At 47.0% G+C, this 12,969-nt stretch overlaps 1 protein-coding gene across 4 annotated transcripts in view; it reads left to right on the forward strand.

Moving 5' to 3' along the window:
- Positions 1-12,969, forward strand: part of rerea (arginine-glutamic acid dipeptide (RE) repeats a) — a 187,730-nt gene that overhangs the window by 75,847 nt on the left and 98,914 nt on the right. For all 4 annotated transcript variants that reach the window (XM_074644997.1, XM_074644998.1, XM_074644999.1 and 1 more), the window contains one exon: positions 5,906-6,416. In XM_074644997.1, the coding sequence (XP_074501098.1) occupies positions 6,050-6,416 (367 nt within the window). In that variant the 5' untranslated portion in view covers positions 5,906-6,049. The remainder of the gene's footprint in view (positions 1-5,905; positions 6,417-12,969) is intronic.

The raw sequence follows: 12,969 nt of genomic DNA on the forward strand, positions 1-12,969 counted from the left end.
TAACGTGTCTCCATGACTTCATCCGTCCATCCTTCGTCAATTTTCAGTACAAAGTAGTCAACATCACTGCCCGTCGTCCGCCATGTTTGTTTACACTAAAGTCACGTTTGATCGTGAGAGATTTCGTGAGATTTCCGTTGTTTTGAGTCGGGACTCTTATTGTTCATGAATGAATCTGTTAGTGTGTGGTGTGCTGTTTTGGCCAAATCGTTGCTCTCCACACACTATAGGAACAAAACTGTTCAATCTAACACAACGTGTCGTTCTGTGTGGGCCAGCCTTTAGTGGTTTATATCACAGAAAGAAGCTAACCTATGCTATCGTTAGCCTTGGGAGATTTTGTAAGTGGTCTTAATGTTTTTAGACAGTGATCGTTTATTGTTGCACACTGTGTCATTGTGCATGAGAATCTGTTCTCTGTGCAGCAGCGCTTTGCCTTTTTACCATGGGAGTCTCTAGGCAGGTTTAAATGTTGATGTTGGAAAGCCCCAAGCTATCTTTTCTCGAGCATTGGCTTTTACCTACTAAACTAACCCCGGATGCCGGCTAAAAATAGAGCCTTTGTGAGCACAGCTTTAGCAGAGAGAGAGAGAGAGGGGGGGGAAAAAAAGAGATGTGGTTACTCATCAGTGAATTGAAAAACAAGTGGAGCAGACAAGTGTCTTTGCCCTGCCAATGTGAACTAAAACAGAGAGGGCCTCGGAGAATAAAGCGAGCCATGATTGCACCAGGTAAGACAAAGCAGGCAGCGTGCAGAGACCACAGAGAATCCCTCATGAAGTGGCCTACCCCTCGCCTCCAGCTGAGCCTTTTATTGTGCCGTTGTTTCTAGGGGGGCTTGGATGGCAGCTTAGATTAGATCGCACCGAGTAATGGATTGGAGCTGACGAAAACCTGCTGCAGCTCGACATCACCGCCGCTAGGATCCGTGCACTGCCGAGGATCTGGCTGGTTTATTCGGATCAATTTGAGTTGCCCTCATTGTTAATAACCCTGTGTATATTCATGCTAACATTGTTCCCCCTCTAATCTGTATTCATGCGAGTATTTCATTCAATCCCTCCGCAAAGCCGGCCCTAAATCCTTGCCAATCACATTTTGCTACTTCATAATTCTCCAATTGAATATGCCATGAATGACTTTCTCAGTCTCTCTCTCTTCCCCCAAACCGAGTGGATCACTGCGCCGGTTTATAGTATTGTTGGATTTTGCATTTAAATGTAGATTATTTGTTCTATAAAATGAATAAAATGTCCAGCTTTCGCGAATTTTATAATCCAAGATAATCAATTACTCAGTTTTTGGCAGGATAAAAAAAGAAAATGGAAACCCTACAGCTTGTATAGGTACAAGCGTGATAATTTGGATGTTTATCCTTAGACAGGTTTTGATTAAAACTACAGAGATGAGCATGGATTTGGGGTAAATGTGGGAGTGATTGGGATGAATAAAACATGGCTTTTTTAAAAGGCTGTTTGGGAGACGGAGAAGGGAGAGAGAGAGCTGTGTTTAGTAACAGAAACCTGCTGTGTGGCCATTGTGGGGGATGATGTGTTAATCGTGCCACAAACTGTGTGGTTTTTCAGGCCAGAGGTCTCATTTAGACGGCCTCGGAAAAAGAGAAATGTATTTGAGCGCAGGGCCCCGCTGGCTGCCGGTCCTTGACTCCATAGCAGTAATGTAAATGGTGGATTAGGTGACGTTGGCTGGGACCCCCTCAACCCCTCTCCAGCCACTAGGCCCCCTCCTCCTCTTTTCCATTAAGACAGCTGGTATCTTTCAAAGGGTCCCGGCCCAGTGATTGATGTGTAATAGCTCCAAGCCTCACCTGCCCCCTCACGGCGTTATTCATCGGCCCGGGCAGCCGGCGCTGCTTTCTACTAAGCACTTTGTTTCCCGGCTCGTGGGTGGAGAGCCTTCCCCCTCGCTTTCTTTTTCTCTCTCTTCTCTCTCCGTCTCACTTTCTCTTTCTCCTCCCTGTCAGCCATCAATACATTATGACTTTCCATTGCCACGGTGTTACTACTTCACTTCACACTGACTCACTCCCTGTTACTCACTCAATTTGTTCAACTTCAAATTGCTCATTTATCTGCGTTACGCTGCAGCTGCTGACGTGCAACGAATTAACCAAAGACACTTGAACATATCGTTAATTGGCCGGTAAAGGTTTTAACGCAATTAAGAGCAAGTGCATGTCTGTATGAGGAATTTTATAAATAAGGTAAATAAGGCGATAACATTCAGCCACCAGACGTTGCATTCTCCCTCACCCGTTCCATTAAATTTACTTCACAACAAGTCGTTGCCAGGCACTTACCTTCAAGCCATTTATCCGTTTTTTTCCACACTAACTGACGACACAGAGATACCAACGTCGTTTTACTATTAGAAGTGGGAACCAAACGTCAGATATCTTCCACAGAGATAAACAATACATTCATTTTTAAAATGATTAATTCACAATCATTATATTTTTTTCTGGAAAACTCATACTTTTATTTGGAACTTTTCTAAAGTAGGGGTGGTAATCACCAGAGACCCCACGATACGATTTTATTGCGATTTTAAACATTTGGCGATATGATATATTGAGATTTATTACCTTTTTTTCAACTGCAGATTATGCAATTTGTCAACCTCTGTTTTATCTAATAAGACACAGTTGTCACTGTGTTTATCTCAGAGTTTTCATTCACATATCTTGAGGTCAGAGGTCAAGGGACCCCTTTATAAATGGCCACGCCAGTTTTTTTTGCCATGTTATGATTTTAGCATATTTTTTATGCTAGATGCAGTACCTGTGAGGGTTTCTGGACAATATCTGTCATTGTTTTGTGTTGTTAATTGATTTCCAATAATAAATATATACATAGATTTGCATAAAGCAGCATATTTGCCCACTCCCATGTTGATAAGAGTATTAAATACTTGACAAATCTAATCGCGATTAAATATTTTAATCGATTGAGAGCCCTGATAATAAAAGATCGATACTTGACATGTGTATCAATACAATTTTTAAGTATCGCGATACTATGCTGTCCCCTATCAGCAAGGTAATTGGAGATGCAGAGTTTTGAGAGAGGCAGTTGTGTAAAGTGCATCCAGATGTAAACTAATAGCGCCTAGATTGTAAAGATACTTATAGCGGCTTATAGCAGCCCGCGACATCAAAAGGGGACGGGCCGGCTCTCCATTTGCAACAGTTCAGGGTCCTCGTCGCTCTCAGTGGAAGAGGCTTATGTTACTGATTAGAGGGGAGAAGAGGTGCTTAGCTCATACACAGATTCTGGCAGCTCCCAGGATTAGAGCCGAGCTATCAAATGGTACCTTCATCAATGTTTTCATGTTCCTCACACCTCCCAGACATGCTGCTGGATATGGACACAGGAGGGAGGGGGGGTCACAGTGTGTATTTTGGCACCACCAACGGAGGTGTCGTCGCACGCACATGCGCGTTAAAACCTCTCCCAGAGCCTCCTTTTGCGTTCTGCGTGTGCTCTAATGTGTTCTTCTTGAGTGTGTGTGTTACGCTGGCAGCCCAGTGGTCGCCGTGGTAACTCATCATTAGGTGATTAATGGGGCTGTGACGAGGCTGCGGTTTAATCAGGCCCGGTGTTTGTGTTGAAGCCGACGACAAGAGCAGCTGCCCTGTCAGTTGGTGTCTGCTCACGAGATGACAGCACCCGCTGCTGAGGAGCGCCGTTGTCAAACACGCTTCATTGTATGTGTGTGCGTGTGTTTATGTGTGTGCCAAAATCCTTTCTCTCCGTCTATTCTTCACCTCACATTTCTGTCGAGCCCTCTCAATAAAAAAACCGCACGTCCACTTGCAACCTGTATAATTTTCACTTGAAGCTGCGTTACCTGGCTCGGTTTCTACCCCTCCTCGTTTTTCACTCTCCCTCTCTCCCACCCTGCTATCACCACCACCATGGTAACGCGGGTGCTGATTGCCTGGTCTGATCCCTCTGGGGGCCGTAATAACTATTTCTAGTTAATTTGTTGCGGTGGGGGCGGAGGGGGGGTAAACACTGGCAGTAATTGAGAAGCTTCTTTTGTAGGCGCAGTGTAGCGCAGACAGCGTGCTGCCTCAGCTTTGCCCACTTCACTGTTTATGGAGGATTTCATTGTGAGAAAGTGGTAGCCGGGCTCCTCTCCTTTTTTTGAGTGAAGCTGAAAATGGCAGTGGACCGGGGCACGGCTCTGCCTCCCTCCTCTCCCTTTCCTTACCCAGTGGATTGCTGTGTTCTTCCCTCCAGAGCTGTCACTTCACATTAACACAGTGGTGACTGTCAGCCAGGGTAGAGGATTGGGGTGGGGTGCAGTCCACTAAGCCAGAGTACACACACACACAAAACCACACACAGATGAGTAAAATTGAGCCTGGTGTCATCACAGATGGTCTGCAGAGAAGCTAGCCAGTTAACTCTGTCATTGAGTTTTACGCTGCGTCCCTTCCATGGCATCGCAAACGACAAGCAGCGTCTTGTGCCGAAAAAGCCCCCTCGACACATTATCTCCCAGGGATTCTATTGGCTGCCAGCCTCGTCCTCGATGCAGCACCACCTCCTCTTTACGCTTATTCAGTTACGACTTCCCTTAAGCTTATTATGTTACAAATACTGTGCATGCAGCACTTGTCATTCTTCTTTTTTACTCTCTTTTTTTCCTTTTAATAGCTGTGTTTTACTGCCTCTCTGGAAGAATGGAAATGTGTTGGAGCAGGAAGCCAGGAGGAGGTTCAGTTCTCTGATAAAGCTACTCGGTGCTCTCCAGAGTATACATGGTTGTGGAGGGGAGAGTGCCAACAATTACTGTGATGTTGAGAAGAGTCAGCACAGCTGCCTGATCTCTAGGAACTAATCTTGTATTTCTCACCCGCAAAAGATCACACAAAACTGAGAAAATGGAGCTTCTTTATAGTGCTGACTGATGAATCATATTTTCATCGTCATCGCGATGTAAACATGAGCGATAAACACATTGCAAAAGACGCAATGATTCATTTTATTTAGGGATGGTTACCAAAACCCAGTATTAACTTTGCTGTTGTAAACTTTACTGTTGCTGCTCTAGAAGCAACATTTAGCCCAGTTATATTTAAAATATTCAATTCTAATCCAGTTCTGAATTTGAAGACAACCAGGCTGACAGATACAGCTGATATGCACACTTCAATATTTGTTTATTTATCGCAAGTCATATCGTTTTTGCAATATTGAACAATGATACCGCACATCGCTGATTTTCCACATAACGTGCAGGCCTGCTTCTTTACTGTCAGGATAATGGTTATTGACATATAGACAAATTCAGCGACCGCCATTACTGCGGTGGCAAGACGTAGTGACTCTGCTGTTTGCTAACTGGGGACTTTCAGCCGAAAGCGTCCGAGGTTACTCGTAGTAACTTAAACGTAAATGGTCGACGTAGATAATAAACACAGATGAGTATGTATTTAATATTGCTTAAAGTCAAATTGAAGGCTTTTTACGAGGACACAGTACGTCACTACGAGCAACCACGATGCATCAGTTATCACGGGGGAGCAGACGCTTTGCATTTGTGATGCCGACCAAATGACGCTTACTTTGTCAATGTTATATTTCACAATAACGCCACAGTTAGTTGATTGAGTTAATTTATTCCATGGGACCACCGCAGCCCCTCGACAGTGCCTTTAGCCCACTGACGTTAGCTAACGCCAGCTAAGCAGTGTGAGCTTAGCTGACGTTACTTGTTTCACCATGTTAGACGAACGCTAGGCAGCAGAGAACTGCTCTGTTCTTCCCGAGCTCCTAGATTTTGTTGTCAAAAGTAACAAGCAACTTGTTTACTTCCGGTACTTCCCCGGATTTGTGTGCAGCTATGCTAATTGTCCTTCTTTTCTCTTCCACAGCTTTTCTGAAACACTGGGGTTGTTGGTGTGGCCAAATTTTCCCTGGATTTGACTGGTAAATTCAGAAGACTGAAGCCCAGGCTCACAGTCTACCTTTCACGGAGGCCCAGCCGTGAGAGGACTGAGGAAGGCACGTGGCGGATCATGACGGCCGACAAAGAGAAGGAGAGGGAGAAAGAGCGGGACAGAGACAGAGACAGGGACCGGGACAAGAGGGAGTCCGGCAAGTCCCGCCGGATGGATGGGGACCGGGGCGACCGCGAGAGCGAGAGCTCCAGGCCGCGGCGCAGCTGCACGCTGGAGGGCGGGGCCAAGAACTATGCAGAGAGCGATCACAGCGAGGACGAGGACAACGAAAACGGCAGCGGGGGCGCGGGGAGCGGCGGACCAGAGGAGGCCGGCAAGAAGGGCAAGAAGAAGACGCCCAAGAAGAAGTCGCGCTATGAGCGCACAGAGAACGGAGAGATCACGTCCTTCATCACAGAAGACGATGTTGTTTACAGACCCGGAGGTAAGTCCTGCTAATCTTGGCTAATCTAATTGTGTCAGAAGGAGGGCAGCGTTCATCTGCATGGTCACCAACACTGCTTTTTTTTAGGAATTAAGACCGATTTTTAATGAATCAATGATTAATTTCTTGGTTCTTAAAGAGTCATCTCTGTTGCATTAAGCTGCAGAATCTCTAACAGCAGAAGTACTCCCTCAGGCTGGAGGCCAATGCATCATACAATCAATTCCAAGTTGACCCACTCTGTGCTTTGTCTTGGCCTAAGTCAATAAAGCAAAGTGGTGCTCCACTAGATGATGTGATAGTGACGACAGCCACGATAATGATTTCATCCCCGACACCATCTGACTCACTGAAAGTATGCGATCTCCTCTGGGGGCCAAAAGGTACTCTGGTTTCCTGGAGAGAGTACAGTGTCTTTATTACATCTGATGCGTGAGGCTAAAAAGAGAACCAACCTTTCTGCAGCTGTAAACACGGCCTCTCTTTCACCTACTGTTTAGAGATTGGTTGTATTAGAAGGGGGGGGGATGTCAACACTGGTAGAAGGAAGCCAGGCTAGCTAGTCGAGTGTGTGTGTGTGTGTGTGTGTGTGTATCCGCCTTGCAACTAAATCATCGCCGCCGTGTCTTTTCGTTTATCTAGCAGCTAGCAAAAGGTCAAGTAGTGGAGGGGGTGGCCCACATGGCTCAGCTACTTAATAGGAAGATGTAGGAAATTACAGCCAGTGTGCTCGCTTATTTTCTTCTCCGGCTGCCTCCTCATAAACACATCCACACAAACACCTCCTTTTTTTCTCTTTTCATCTACTTAAGAGACATCTTCAAGTAGGTGCAGTGAAACAGCCAGACCTCCTCCCCGCCCTGCGCTCTCTTCCCGTCTAGCTGCGTAATCTCGTCGGCTAAATTATCTCTGCGCTGGTATCAGCGGAGCTCCTCGAGCAAAGAGGTCGCCGCTGAACCTCGAGTCTTGTTGTTGCTCGCTCTCCATTTCTGTCCCCTCTAACTCTCTGCAACGGACTCCAATGAAGCGTTTGGTGCGCCGCATTTCATGTTTAATAGAGAGAGCACCGGCGCTTTGTCTCATAGTTAACCATGCGGAGAGGAGGGGGGGGGAGTGAAAAAAAAAAGCGGAAGCAGTCAGTCACATCAATGAAACATTCAAAAGACATATAAACAAAGTCGACCGTCTCAGCGGATTAGCCCTGCCGAATATTTATATTTCCACATCCGAGCGCGCAGCGCAGCCAGTGTTTGGTTGACGGGGGAATATTTATGTTTCCTGTCTTCCCCTTCAATTAGTTTGACAGGTCTAGAGCGGCCCGGGTGTCACAACCTGCTCCCGGTTCCAGACTAGAGCTGTTAGATTGGTTTAGATTAGGGATGAGCCTGGATAGGGTAGCGGGTGGCCCCAGCACCGGCACACTAGTTTGTAATTTACCTCCTATTGTCAACGCAGAAGATCCTCCACCTCAGCTACTGACCTCCTGCTGTCTCCTCTGCTCATTGTTCAAGTGATAAACCCTGTGTGTGTGTGTGCGTGTGTGTGTGTGTGTTTGTTGAGTGTTTTCGTCCTCCTGCTTGGTCACTGGTAGCAGCCTTCTTGCAATCAGATTTGATGTGTGCAGCTTAGGCAGGCACAAAGCCTGCGATGGATTATGCTTCACTAAATGTTAAATCCCTTTATAGCCGTCTAGTGACACACAATATGTAAAACTAACCACCCCTGGAGAGGGATTTGCACCGCCCCAGACATGGGGGGGGGGAGAGGGTGATGGTAAGCTGCGCAGAAAAAAAAATTGTGCAACCAAAACTGCTGTTTTGATTGCTTTTGTCACAGGGAGCTTTTAGAAACACACACACGCACACACAGGCCCATGTCATCACATAAGAAGTAACAGGTAAGCTAGTATTGAAACCGTCTGCACACTCCCAATCTCCAGCCACCCCCTCCAATCTCTCCGCTCAGCCTTTCTATCCCTTGAAGATGGGTTCAGGCGGCTTAGTGCACATCGATTGGATGGGGAAGAGGTGGAGAAGGAGAACGGCCAATAGGTGGGCCTGCAGCTAGCCGTAGCTCTGCTGCTGTTTTAAAAGGATAGGAGGGAGTGTGTGTCTGCGTGGTGGTAGTGGTGTGGTGGTGGTGTTGGTGGTGGCCAGGGGGACTCTGTCCCGGGCCCGTCGGTACGGTCGGCTGCTGGGGTGAACAGCCTTATGCAGAATCGATCCGCGCCCCGTGGCTGAGCTCTCGCCACTTTCCCCAGGCCTGGACAGACACCTCCAGAGCCTGTTCTCTACACCCCCCCACCACCCCAGATTATAGATCCTCTCTCTGGAGATTATACACACTGCCATGGGGGATCAATAGGAGACACCCTAGAAGCACAGAGACACACACAAAAACTTGTCGGTACACACACATAACGCAGTACACTGATAACCGGTATTTCTGCACACTCACAAGTGGACTTCAACACATTCACATGCACACACTAACACATATACAAGGCATGCTTTTAGCAGTCATAGACACGGTTCCTATCTCTGACAAGCACACTCCTGCAACACACACTGCTCATCCTCTTCTCTCCACTGCAGCAGCAGCTCTGCTCGGGCGCTGCAGGCGGCTGACTGCCATAGCATGTCTCCTTCCTTCCTAACTGACTGGCTGGCTGGTCTGTTTAAAATGGAGAGAGAGCTAATGGAAACCACCTGCCCCCCCTCCTCCCCTCCTCTCCACTCCTTCTACCTCGGTTTATGTCACACAACATGGCCGCCACAGCCAATACCACTGGGTTCCAGGACGATAAAGACTTGATTAGATTCATTTCTTCTTAGAAACTGATAGGTGTGTGTGTGTGTGTGTAGTGTATGATACAGGGAGATCGCAGGCTAGTGAGAAAAACACCTTGTGTGTGTACGAGTGTTGGGGGAGTTGTTGATGTGGACAGCTGGCGCTTCTTGCCGCAGCCACCACAGAACCCTGGGGAGTGTGTGTGTGTGTGTGTGTGTGTGAGTGTCATGTGCACACACAGGAAGCTGTGCAGCAGGAGTATGTCTGACACACACATGTAGAGCTGGATAACCAGCCCTCCCTCTTCCTCCTCCTCTCTTCTAACTGTGGACCAACTGTTGGCAGTCACACTAACTCACCATGTACTTCATGTGTGCAAAGGCTTCAGGCTTTCCTTTCATGAATATCTGTCAGCTGTAATTCTCTTCATGTTGAATATAATGTAAATCGTCTTTACTGCTAATGATGCACAATATCTGTATCGGTGCAAATGCTGACATTTATTAACAACGTCAGGCGTTGACCAGATTCACATTAGTACACAATTTCTTAGTCAGTTCAGTTATAGATTTTAAACTTAAAGGGATATTTGCGGGTGTTTTTGAAGTGGGGTTGTATGAAGTACTCATCCATAGTCAATGTATTATCTACAGTAGATGACGGTCGGTACGCCCCCAGTTTGCAGAAACAAGCAGGAGTACCGACACAGGAGCAAAGTGACGTACTGCTGTGGACGGGGCCGGCAGCAAAACGTATTTTAGCCACCTAAGAAAAATCAATATCAGTTTAAGTGTACGCAATATATAGAATATTTTTGGCTGTTTTACCTTGCCATGAGACAGCTTTACAGTAATAGTTTCCAAAGTGGAACTGAAGCTGTTATCTATGCTCTCACCAAAGCCACCAGACTCCATTGAAAAAAACAGTAATTTTATCTTGCAGTTTGTTTGTGTTGTTGTGTGACTTTGGTGAATCTGTATTAACCGAAATCACACAATAGCACAAACAAACTAACCGACCGAGGCAGCGGTAGACCGGCAGATCCCGCGTTCTGCGAGGTAAAATTACTGTTTTTTTCAATGGAGTCTGGTGGCTTTGACGGCAGCATAGATGGATAAAACGGCTTCAGTTCCCTGTCGGAAAGGGCTGTCTGACGGCAAGGTAAAGCGGTGAAAATATTGTAAATATAGCGTACACTTAAACTGATACTGGTTTTTTTTAGGTGGCTAAAATATATTTTGCTGCCGACCCCCGTCCACAGCAGTACGTCGCTTTGCTCCCGTGTCGGTAACTCCTGTCTGGTTCTCAAAACTGGGGGCGTACTGACCGCCATCTACTGTAGGTAATACACCGACTATGGATGAGTACCTCATAAAACCCCACTTCAAAACACCAGAACTATCCCTTTTAATAATAAAAGTGAATTTTGTAAATGTAAAATATAATTTGGTTTTAAAATTCCTAGTTCTTAAATGCCTTGTTCAGATGGATATTTGGTTCAGAGTAAACTACATATGAACACAACATTGAACTGGGTTCTGTTGTCAGTAGGGATCCTCTTGAGGAGCCTCTATAATGCTGTTCAGTGTGTGTTAGATCGGTTATTCTAGAGCCAACACACCGTAGGCTAGCGCTCGATTAGCATAGCACATCCCCCCCTGCGCCACAAAGGCTAGCTGGCGATCAGTTTGCTGTTTCCACTCAAGCTAACATGAGGGACGAGCCCTTGGAGTCATCTCACATTGAAACGTAGCGGTGTGAATCTGTAGCCTGTCGCTAACCGAACAGATCTATTTTTAAAAAGCCCTCTCTGCTCTCCCATCTCTCCCCACGCTAGAGACTCTGGGAAAAGGGCTTTTTAGTGAAATCCAACCACCTGCCGACTGCTAAATGAGAACGCGTGGGCTAGCCGAGAGGGAAAGGAGAAGAGGAGGAGGAGGAAGAGGGGGGCTGGTGTTGTCAAAGAGCCTCTGTTCTCCCCGAGGAGCTCAGTCAGCTGTAGGCCTGCCCTATTGTAGAGAGCTGATGGTATCGCTTGCCAGGTATTTCCCACTGCTTTTCCAGTGAGAAGAAGGGAGAGTTGTTGGGCTTGTAGACGAGGAGAAAGAGAGAGGAAGGGAAAAGTTGGGAAAGTGTCTCATGTGCCTCGACTGTCTGTCACGCCACCCCACTGGGACGGGCCCAGCGGGAAGTGGCACAAGGCATCGGCTTGGTCTCCCTCGCAGAGGCGTTGCGGTTCTGCGTCGGATCAGTTAATAACACCAGTCCTTCTCCCAAGCGCTCTCTCTGTCTCTCCTGTCCCCTCTCAGCCCCGTGGTTCCATTATTGCATTCCTTGTGCTATTTAATGTTAGGATCACTAAAGGAGAGGGGGGGTATCTTTACTAAAGCAGTACACTACTCTGCTGTTTGTGAGCCGAGCACCCTTTTTAACAATGCAGGTGCGTCCTGCCTCGCAGCTAACACTTAGCACCTGCAAACAAACGCTCCTCTTGATTTAATAAGTCTGCCTTGTGTACTAAAATATGCTCATATTCTCGCTGTGTTTAGCTGGTCTCATTCCATAGCACCTAAACACACCGCCCTCCCGTCACTGTTTACTAAACATCGACACAGGCCCTGTTCAGACCTGGTATGAACATGCGTCCTCAGTGATCGGATCACAAGTGGACAGCTTTAAGTACGTCTGTTAACACCTGGCATTAGTCTCCACAGGCGTCCTGAGTGACCACTTGTGATCTGATTTCACTTCCGCGCTTTATATGCAAATAAACACGTAGTAAACACACGGCTAATATAGACGTAATATTACATGAATGTCAGTAGTAACATCCTACATATTCAGGAATTCTGGTGCATTTTATTAACATCAAAATATAAGGTTATTGTACCGGTGGTCCCCAGGGACCTTTGCGCCACCGGCCCCACCGCCTTTGCCAGGCAACAGCGGGGTACAGAGCTTCAGAGAGTCTGGGATGAGAGCGAGCGGGCGGATGTCAGCGCCGTGCAAAGCACCGGATCAAAAACACCGACACGTCTCCGACAGTATGGTAATAATTCACTTCCTTTGCATAGTCTGATAGTCTGTAGTCATGTATGTCGGACACTCGCTAAAGTTACGCTGTACTGACAGACCGAATGACAACGGCGAGCACGAAGCCACCAGCGACGCTACAGTTGCTAACGTAGCACAAACACACACACACACGGTCTGTCGGACTCTCGCTAACGTTACGCCGGGCAGACACAGCTAAACTAAATGGTGCGGTAAAGTGGCTGAATGTGTCCTCGACACTACACGCAGCATCGTGGTTACTACAGTAACTCTGTCAGACGGGTGAACTGGGGACTCAGTTGTCTGTTGTTGCTCATACACTGCAGCTAGCGCACCGCTGCATGCGACACATTAATCTTGTCGCTTAACGAGGGTCAGTTATCGGTTCAAAAAAGATTCAAAATAATTAGCATCCCTTGGTCTGAGCGATCGGATCTCAATGCGTCCTTAATGCATCTTGAGTGCGTTCACACCTGTACTCAGAGCTGTCCACTTGTGATCCGATCACTCGGGACGCATGTTAATACCAGGTCTGAACAGGGCCATATATGCCTGTGTTCACAATGTGACTTTTCCATTGTTGTCGGCTCGTAAGAGAAGCTGATTTCTATCTAAGACCCCCCCTCTTCCCTCCCCTTTCTGCTGAAACACTGCAGCAAATTAAACAGCATCTTATTTGCTTGATACAGAGCGAGCAGGACAACACGGC

This window comes from Sebastes fasciatus, chromosome 8 (genome assembly GCF_043250625.1).
Source record: "Sebastes fasciatus isolate fSebFas1 chromosome 8, fSebFas1.pri, whole genome shotgun sequence".
Taxonomy (NCBI): Eukaryota; Metazoa; Chordata; class Actinopteri; order Perciformes; family Sebastidae; genus Sebastes; species Sebastes fasciatus.